Source organism: Carya illinoinensis, chromosome 13 (assembly GCF_018687715.1).
Source record: "Carya illinoinensis cultivar Pawnee chromosome 13, C.illinoinensisPawnee_v1, whole genome shotgun sequence".
Taxonomy (NCBI): Eukaryota; Viridiplantae; Streptophyta; class Magnoliopsida; order Fagales; family Juglandaceae; genus Carya; species Carya illinoinensis.
The window spans coordinates 23,130,604-23,141,594 of record NC_056764.1 but is presented as its reverse complement, the minus strand read 5'-3'; the positions used below and the strand labels follow the sequence as shown (position 1 = coordinate 23,141,594).

Sequence of the window (10,991 nt, the reverse complement as noted above, 5' to 3'; positions counted from 1 at the left end):
TTCATGAAAACTTGAAATTTAACTTTGTAACAGCTTATGTTTTTTGTGTTGAACTGTGAGATTCATCTAATATATATATATATATATATATTTTACTCATCATCCTTACACCATGCACCACACATTATTTAAGTATGTCTAATCTAATAGATGGATTGTTATAAGTTTGCTTAGCGGGAAGTTATGTTTCGATTCATCTTTCCGCTTGTTAGTTGAAAAATGATAATCTTACTATTATTTTATAATTGTTTTACTACTATTAGTCACACATGTTTATCTCAAAACACTATAGCTGGTTTGGTTACACAAAAATCAACTTATATCATTTTATCCCATCTTATATAATTATTATAATTTTTAAATTCCTACATAAAATATAATAAACAATTCATATTTTTCAAATTTTGAAAAGAATTAATAATAAAAAAATATTATGACAATTTTTTTTATCAACTTTCAACAGAACATCTAATTTACTCTCAGTTGAACTACGTAATCAAATCAAATTCAAAGCTTTCAGTCTACATGTATAACTAGACCATTTTTATACTTTAAATGATTAAATTCATAATCACTCAAGTTTTGGACTCAAAACACCAGATATAACATGCATTTTTTGCAATTTTATAAAATAATTTATAAAAATATCTTCAATTTAAAATATAGTTATATAAAAAGTTTTACAGATATTATTACTTTAATATAAGAATGAAATATGATTACTGAAATGAGATCATTATTATTTTTTTATTTTTCTAAGCAAAACGTTGGGTTTATTAAATTCCTTGGGGGCAATGGAATAGTTGTCCCGTTACAATAATACTTAAAAAGAAAAAGAAAATTAGAGAAAATAAAATGAACAGGAGGTAAATAAAAGATGTGATGTGGTTCACAAATAAATGATAGCCGTTTATGGCAAAGGGCCCACTTCAAAAAAAAAAAAAAAAAGTAGAAGAAGAACGAGAGGTGGTGGAGCCGCCACTCACCATTACCAATTAATAAGAGGTAAATTAATGTTAGACCAAGGCGTTTTGAATTCTCTAAACAAGTCTCAGCTAACTTGATATTCAGTCAATGTTGTTTACTATTTTCTTGCTTTGGCTTTATGATGAGTAAAGCCGTCATGTCCTGTATCCGGGTTCAACCATTATAACTTGTAATCCATAACAACAAAAATTTAAATACAATAATCTTCCAAAATCAAATCTTAAAAAATCTTCTAAGTAAAATAAACTCACCGATAGCAAAGTTTCTCTTAAGTCAAACTAATTGACTTTCGCTATTAGACACTTATCAAATCATTCTCTTCTAATCTTACCACATGCCATTTATTCCAATTGTCACAATGAGGGAAGATGTAAAATTAACGAGGGAAGATGTAAAATTCCCTGTTAGGCTTGGCCCAATTGGGAGGGATGCTTATGTCCCTCTCAGGCCGGGCTAAGTCTATTCTAAGGGTTTACCATGCATCTATCCCCTTAAGCTTGAGCCACGTGCTACGTGAAGGATAAGGGGCCTAGGGCCCAAGTGAGAAGAAGCCCAAAGTTCGGGCAATAGAGAAATAAATATAGGGTGGTGAGGCGCTGACATTCTTGACACCGCCTTGCACATGCATGTAATGATAAGGTCCTGCCATTGAAAGCCTGATGAACACACCAGCATGGGTCGTAGTAAGGCAACATGTCCTCAATAGTGTGCATGACATGACCCCCTGTCACTGACAATAGTACACAAGAAGTGGTTGGCCCACCAACCTGCCGCAAGGATGGGACCCAAGAAGGTGACACCCTATCAAAGGCAACAGTGTAATGTCCTCTACGAAAGAAAGGAGCCTCTGGCCTGAGATACAAGATACAAGTGTACCACCTTGGCTAGCAGTATAAAGGCCAAACACCAAGTTAGAACAACTCTCATGCTCTCTTGCTTATTAAAATTCTCTTTAAATAGAAAGAATACTGACTTAGATATTAGTGATTACCCATAACCTCGAGCCACCACCTTATCTATGTTATAGGTTGCTGAGCCCAGTAACTGGTGTGTGAAACACTTCATCAACAGTGGCATCATCAATGAGATCTTTAAAAAAATAATGTGTCCTTTATATGTTGGCTACAATGCGCTCTCAGATAACCCATGTGTACGAAGATTCATCAATGAACATGGAAGGAAGATTCGCAGAAATGGAGGAGTGCATGAGGAAGATGCCAGAGGAGGTGGAGAATCTTCGACGAGAAAGCGAAGTCCTAAAGAGGAAGAATAGTGAGCCATAAGAGGATGCAGGGTCGAGTCAAAACGAACACGGAGAATCCTAAGCACTGGCGTGGTAGACCCCTTGAGGAACAAAGGAAGAAGATGAACCACGAGTTGTGCAGCCTCATAAATAAGTAGAGGAAATGGCAAAGAGGATGGGAGCTTCGTCGTTGGTCGACCAACTGCTTACTAGCACTGACTTACCTTACAGTACGGAGCTGATGGCTGCGATCTGCCTCCAAAGTTTCAAGCTCCCTTGATGGAGATATAAGATAGGTCCAAAGACCCTCTCGAGCACTTGGAGACCTTCAAGTCCCATATCACCATACACAGGTTACCTAGAAACATAGCTTGTAAAGCTTTCCCGCTAAGCTTGAAGGTAGTTATGAGAGGCTAGTTTGGGGCATTGCAGCTTGGTTCGATCGACATTTTTGGCAAGTTGGCCAGGCTATTCTTGATGTAGTTCATGGCAAGTAGAAGGAGGAGACAATCAACTGCCTATCTCCTGACCATAAAGCAACAGGAGGACGAGAGCCTAAATGCTTACTTGGCCAAGTTCAATAAAGAGCATATGATGACAAACGATCAGAATGACAAGATCACTTTGGTAGCACTCCTGGGAGGCATGTGGCCCCAAAATCTGTTCATGACAGATTTTCCAAGAAAAACTCCCATGACATTACAAGAGTTTCACGACAAAGTGGATAGATTCATCAATGGTGAGGACACTTTATGGGCTTTGATCACCCCTAAGAAAATCGAGCTGGAGTAGGCTGACAGGAAGTCCAATGTGTCAGGGATGGTAAAGGCCCCAGAGAAAGTCAAAGCAGGATAGGAGGCAGTATGAAACTAGCACCTCAAAGGGGCAGGTTTCCAGACATGCACGGTCCACTTTGAGCATGCAAGAAGAAGGCAAGGCGAACACCCGTGGAGCTAGCAACAATGACCAGACTGACCGCCACTTTTGCACCTACCACGAGAATGAGACCCACAACATAGAGGATTGTTTCACCCTTTAGAGAAAGAGGGAAGAGCTAGAGCGCCTTGCTAATCAATGTCCAACAAACCAAAGGAGAGAAAAGGAGCAAGATCGGGGGAGATTCCGGAGACTAAGAAGAAGTGAACGACGCAAGAAAGGGTGGGTGAAGCGAGAGACCCTACAAAATCCCCTCCAGTAGATGCCAGCACACGAAAACAATCCCTTAAGCGAGATTCAAATTATAGCCGGTATGACGCCTCTAGATTCTGCTTGGGATCAAACGGACATTTGAAGTGTCGAGACATGCAAGTTACCTACTCCGGTTCATGATATATAAAGATACAATGTTCCTAACATATATCTAGCTTTTTGCAATATTCGCAGTAGCCGGTAGAAAAAGTTTTTCTTTGAGCAACACTATGCACCAAACTGATAACATCCCAAATACATAAAACATGATCCATTTATACTTGACACAATATGGTTGCAGTGTGAGTCTTAGAAGACAATAATCTCAAAAGCATGAGAGACCGAACTTCATAATTACAACATCAAAATATAACTACTAAGCTCGTTAGTCGAGCAACTTGCATAAGTCGACTAACGATGTTATAATACTATCTAAGAATCTAACTTTGGAGGCCACATACTCCACGTCACGTTGACGACGTCTAATCAACCTCTTCCAATCTGTCAGGCTCCGCTCTCTGACTCACTAAAAAATGAGTAGCATAAATGCTATCCCAAGTGCAAAAGGATGTCGTATAATAATTAGGAATAAAATTCCTAGATCATCACCTCGGAAAAAGTTGTTTAAATCTAAAATCGTATAAAATGGTGAAAAGTTTCACGAATAAAAGTAGTGGTATGTACAATGAATGGAATGGTGCAACGGAAATAAAAAGGGCACTAGTTATAGACTAGATTCATACATTTAGATTTTTTTTTTTTTAGTATCGAAATAGAACGTAAAAGAATAACAAATTGAAATTAACAATTAAATATTTAACTACATTAAATAATTTTAATTAATCTGAAAATTGAATAATAAACTAAAATTAATCTAAAATATAATTGTAATGCATTTTTAATAGAAGCTTAAAGAAACAAGAAAAATAACTGATATAAAATAAAATAAACAGCAAATAAAATGCCCAAAATTTTAATCCAAAAATATCAAGAATACACCATAAACTTCAAATTGAAATTAAATAAAAAGTAGGGAATAAAAAGATCAAGCCAAATAAACGGAGATGGAAATTGAAAGCAGTGAAGGAGGCTGGACTGTAGCAGCAATTGGACCCCTCAAAGAGTTCTTCAATGGTATTGAAAAATACCCAAATAAAGAAAAGTGCATTTGGTGTTGAATTGCTTGATTGAAAATATAGAAGTATGTGGCATATGCCCACGGCGTTGAAATGAATAAAATGCCCCAAGAGAAGAATACTTTGTGCGGCTTGAAATATACTCCCAAGAGAAAATAAGTGTGCGTCTCCAAGAGAATTATTTCTTCCTTCCGACGTGAAAACCTGATAGCATAAAAACCAATCTTGCCCCAAGTCACAAAGTCCTAATATAAGTAAACCTCCCAATCCATGCCACGTGTGAAAGACCAAAAAGCCAAAAAGCAAGTCACATGGTTCTGTTTGGTAAGTGGGATAAAAATTTTAAGTATAAGATGAAATATTAAAATATTATATTTTAATATTATTATTGTTTTGGAATTTGAAAAAGTTAAGAAAAAGTTGAATTATTCATTATATTTTGTATGAGGATTTGAAAAAGTTGTAATGATGAGATAAGAATTTTGAGTTTGAAATGAAAATATTTTGTTACCAAACCATACCTTAAATCTCTCCAAGAGTCAAATGAAGTCTCTTACGGAAAGAAAACAAAAAGCAACCCACTTTCTTTTCCCTTTTATATTTTTCTACCCATATGCTTCATCTATTTATATATTAAAAAAATAGAAATCAGAAAAAAAATAAAAATAAAGAATAAAATATTAAAGATGTGTTATGCATGTGAAAAAAATATACAATCCGATTAAACCACAAGTTATAAATTAAGCATAAATTCATGCTATTGATCAATTAAAAAAATAACTTGGATTTATGCATCTTAACAATTTTTCCATCTAAAATCAATAATAATGTAATAAAAGAATTAAAATATATTGGTTCTAAATGTATAAAAATATGTAATATTTCAGCTCAATCGCACCCCCCAACTAGCGTTTTACTAATCCTTGAGCAAAATAGTGAAAATTTAGTTGAGATGAACATTGTATAAAGATCAAGATCCAAACAAAAGCAATCAAACACAGTTTTGAATTCTCACAAAAAGTGATCCATGACTACTCAACCCCAAGAGCTATACCCACCAAGACTGTCTCAACAATCCTTCATATAGAATTGGGGAAAATATCTCAGAACTCAGATATGTGTGTGTAGCTACACGATTGTGTGTTCCTCATTACTAGCCAATATTTGTCATAGGATTTTTTAACATTAAGATTAATCATTGCTGATTCTAACTACCTCAAAGCCCAATGGACTAGCAGTTTTCACCCTAACTCTATTTAAAGGTTGAATACTCAACCCCCAAAGTTAGGGTAACTGTTTCTAGCCCTTTACTTAGGAAAGTTCACTAAGCTGCATTTATTTTCTTCTTCTTTTTCTTTTTTCTTTTGATTCTTTTCAAATACTTTTTTTTTCATTTTTTTAGCATGGCTCAGTAGTCCTACAGTTTGCTTCTCATGTGTTAAATCAATGGACAGTAAATGATGAACACTACAGGTGTAAGCATGTGCAAATGTCCTTCAAACTTTTCCCTCCGTTCTATATAAATTTTACCAAATTTCATCTCAATAAGTATAGCAACCCAGTGTTTCAAACTATATATCAACTAATATGATGCATTAGAAATCATGCTCTATGCTTAGGCTTGAAAATAAATCTTCATAAAATAATTTTGCTCAATCACTCCACTAAGGTGCTCAATTTTCACAAGGTACTAGAAATGAAGTGTGTGTCAATCATATATGTATTAATGCACATCATATTAATGCAATTTTTTTTTTTTTAAACTGTGCACACACGCTGCCCTCAACTAGTGAGAGACATAATCCTCAATGAATTGAACGAAAGAAAACAAAGTGCATAAGAATAAGTAAGCAACACAGACAACCAATCATGTGATATAAAATGAAAGCAAAACAACAAATATAAATAAGAGATAAAATACAATGAAAGAAAGCCATAAATGGAAGAAATAAATAAATCAAAATAAAAAAACTTCCCCGGGATCTTGCACAAGCAAGATCTCTTCGTTTGGATAAAAGGCAGTCAGAAATGGATTTAAACGTTGTCCATTGACAGTGAAGTTATTACCATTCTTCAGATTGATAATGTCTACTGCCCCGTGAGGATGAACCTCATTTACAATGTATGGCCCACTCCATCATGATTTCAGTTTCCCGGGAAAAATATGGAATCTAAAATTATAGATGAGCACTTTCTGATCAGGGACAAGATGTTTGTCATGGATCTTCTTATCATGCAAGGCCTTCACGCTCCTTTACCAAGTCAGAATTTTCGTGAGCCTCCCTCCTTGCTTCATCAAACTTTGAGATCTGTAACTTTCTTAAACCTTTAGCAGCATTAAGTGAAAAGTTAATTTGCTTAATAGCCCATAAAGCACGATGCTGAATCAACAGGTAAATGACCAGCCCGACTATAAACCAATCTATGAGGTGACATCCCTAAGTTAGTTTTGAATGCAGTCCTATAAGCCTAGAGAGCATCAACCAGTTTTTCAGACCAGTCCTTCTAAGTGGGACGGACTGTTTTTTTAAGAATAAGTTTGATCTCGCTATTGGCCAACTCAGCTTGACCATTAGTTTGTGAGTCATATGGAGTAGAGACTTTGTGGGTCACTCCATATTTCTTTTTGAAAATGTTTGTTATAAAAATGTGAAGCTCCATCACTAATAATCGCCTTGGGCATGCCAAAACGTGCAAACAATTCTTTCAAGAAACAGATGACAACCTTATGATCATTTGTTCTACAAGATATGGCCTTTACCCATTTTGAAACATAATACACAACAACTAAAATATAAGAATTCCCAAATGAATTTGGGAATGGTTTCATAGAATCAATCCCCCAACAATGAAATATCTCAAGTGTAAGAATAGGGGAAAGGAGCATCATGTTACGTGCTATAATTTTTTCAAGTTTCTGACAAATCTCACATGCCTTGCAAAAAGACTCCACATCTCTAAAAATAGTGGGCCAGTAGAGTCCACTTTGTAAAATTTTAGCAACAGTTTTCTTAGCTACAAAATGGCCTCCACAAGCCCCAGTATGGCAAAAGTGAAAAATAGAGGTAAACTCATCATCAGGAATACATTGACGCACCAATTGATCAGCACAATACTTAAAAAGATAAAGAGTGTCGAAGTAATAAAATCGTACCTCTGCAAGGAACTTACGCTTGTCCTGGGTTGTCTAATGCTCTGGCATCTGGTCAGTGACAAGGCAATTCTCAATGTCTGTGAACCATGAAGCGCACGACACTGCAAAAAGATGCTCATGGGGAAAATTTTCATTCAAAGGAGGAATAGATGTAAATACATCAGGTAGCTGTAGTCGTGACAAGTGATCGACTACCACATTCTCGACTTCCTTCTTATCCCAAATAGTGATGTCAAATTCTTGAAACAAAAGAATCTAACGAATCAATCTGGGTTTAGCATCCTTCTTTGCCAACAAATACTTAAGAGCAGAATGGTCAGTAAAAATGATAACATGAGACCCAATAATGTAAGAGCGAAATTTATCTAAGGCAAACACAACAGCTAATAACTCTTTCTCTGTGGCAGTGTAATTTTTCTGTGCATCATTCAAAGTTCGACTTGCCTAATAAATGACCGAAAGCTTATTATCCACTCTTTGACCAAGAATGGCACCAAGAGCGAAATCACTAGCGTCGGTCATAATCTCAAATGGCAAGTCTCATCGAGGAGTTTGCATCATTGTTTCAAATTTCGTACCGTACCGGCCAGCATACGCTGTACCGGCCATTGGTCCAATACAGAAATTACATCTATTTCGTACCGGTTCAAATATCGGTCGTACCGACCGATATTTCAACCTTCGCTTTTTTTTTTTAACATTTCTTCAAACTATAAGCTCATTTTTTGACTCCAATTCATACCAGGCTATTTATAATTTATATATATATATATGTATTTATGTAAAATTTATTCATATATAAACTATTACTTTGGAATATAATTAATATATATATATATATATATTTATATATATAATTTATTCATATATCGACTATCCCAAAATGGTACACGAAACTGTACCGGTATCGAAATATTTTGTTCCAGTGCCTTGACGGGTACTATACTCGGTAAGATATTCAAAACATTAATTTGCATAATAGGTGCAACTGTTAAGTGTTTTTTCATGGTCTTAAAAGCATGTTGACACTCATCAGTCCAAACAAAAGTAGTATCATTTTGCAATAAAGTACACACTAGTTTTGCAATACTACTAAAGCCTTGAATGAAATGCCGATAGAAGCCAGCGTGACCAAGAAAAGAACAAATATCCTTCACTGTCTTAGGAATAGGTAGTTGAGATATTAATTCAATCTTGGCCTTGTCAACCTCTATACCACGTTCAGAACCTAAATGCCCAAGTACCAAACCATTAGTGACCATAAACTGACATTTCTCCCAATTCAACAATAAATTCTTTTCCTCACATCTTTTCAATACAGCAGCAAGATTTTTTAAACAGACATCAAAAGATTTACCAAACACAGAAAAATCATCCAAAAAAACCTCACAAATATCATCAAGCATATAAAAAAATGATTATCATATAGCGCTGAAAAGTAGCAGGTGCATTACATAAACCAAATGACATTCTTCTAAAAGTAAAAGTACCAAAGGGGCAAGTGAAGGTGGCCTACTCTTGATCCTCTGGTGCTATAGCAATTTGATAATAACCAGAAAAGCCATCCAAGAAACAATAAAAAGCATTACCCGCTACTTTTTCTAAAATCTGATCTAGGAAAGGTAATGGGAAGTGATTTTTTTGACTAACCGTATTCAACTTTCGGTAGTCAATGCACATTCTCCAACCCGTTACCTTCCTAGTCGAGATCAACTCACCATTAGCGTTTTCAATAACAGTTGAACTAGATTTTTTTTGTACTACCTGTGTTGGACTTACCCACTTGCTGTCGGGGATAGGATAGATGATGCCCACAGCTAACAATTTTAGCACTTCATTCTTCACCACCTCCTTCATGGTAGGATTCAACCTCCGCTGTGCATCATGAACTGGTCTTGCATCTCCTCGATGATGTCTCAACACTTTTAATAACTCTGCTTCCTGCTTCAATGCGAGCTGAGAAGAAATGATCCCTAGAAATGTATCCTCAATTGGGCTCAGAAAAACATACTTCAAGTCCTCGGGCAGTGGCTTCAACTATAGTATTGGGATCTCTTCTTCTGATGACTTCATGGCTCCTGATTAATCAAGAGTTTCAAAGACTGGCTTACGCCAATTACTCATGTAACTCACATCTGATAGCTGAAGAGACCCAGTTGTCTCTGTCAACTACCCATCTGATTCTGTCAACTCTAAAGATGTAGGAATTGTCTCAAAAAGAGCCTCAGACTACTCGGGAAAGCCATCCTCAGATGCACTCTCAGAATCAAATACTGATAACAACTCTAAAACGTCAAAATCATATACCATATCAACAACATGCACATCTGAATCGTCGCATCCACTAGGCATCTTGCAAGCTTTGAACACATTCATCTCCAATGTCATATTCCCAAAAGTGAGCTTCAGTACTCCACTTTGACAATTAATAAGTGCATTCGAAATAGCAAGAAATGGGCGTCCAAGGATTACAAGCGCTTGGTGAATAATGGAGACTAGCTGCTGCATGTCAAGAACTACAAAATCTACTGGGTAATAAAATTTGTCCACCTGGACCATCACATCTTCAAATATACCCCTCGGCACTTTAACTGATCTGTCAGCCAACTATAGCATGATGGAGTTTTTTTTCAGCTCACCCAATCCCAACTGCTCATACACTGAGAATGGTAGCAAGTTCACACTACTCCCCAGATCAAGTAGGGCTCTCCCAATGGGTAACTCACCAATCATAATGGAAATGTGAGGAGAGCCGAGATCTCCAAACTTCTGAGGAGTCTCATTCAATATCAGTGCACTAACTTGCTCTATTAGGAATGCTTTCTTCTTCACATTCAAGTTCCTCTTCACTATGCACAAGTCCTTCAAAATTTTTGCATACAAAGGCACTTGTTGTATGGCATCCAAGAGTGGAATATTAATCTTTACTTGTGATTGAGCTGAATTATTACACTTTTAATGCTTTTGGAACCAATATATATGAATTCTTTCATTACTTTATCATTGGTTTTATGTGGAAAAATGAATAAATCAAAGTTGTGATTTTAATTGATTAAAAGCATGAATTTCTGCTCTAATTTTATCAACTGTTGATTAATTGATTAAAAGCCAGAAGCCGCCGCTCGAGCGAAGTCAGGCATATTCAAACGCTCGACTTCCACTCGATAGTGGGCTCGAGCGAGTTGCGGGAAAAGAGATCGCTCGAGCGGAGACATTTGGCCGCTCGAGCGAATTCAGGCAAAGTCGAATGCTCGATGATCGCTCGACAGGCCACTCGAGTGAA

At 36.3% G+C, this 10,991-nt stretch overlaps 1 protein-coding gene across 1 annotated transcript; it reads right to left on the bottom strand.

Moving 5' to 3' along the window:
- Positions 1–6,785: 6,785 nt before the first annotated feature.
- On the bottom strand, positions 6,786–10,216 carry LOC122291051. The gene is made up of 5 exons (XM_043098703.1): positions 9,942–10,216; positions 9,842–9,900; positions 9,488–9,681; positions 7,726–7,809; positions 6,786–6,935 (listed from the first exon to the last, which is right to left on the bottom strand). Exons 1-5 carry the CDS (start codon positions 10,214–10,216, stop codon positions 6,786–6,788), a joined length of 762 nt encoding a protein of 253 aa, XP_042954637.1.
- Between the last annotated feature and the right edge of the window lie 775 nt (positions 10,217–10,991).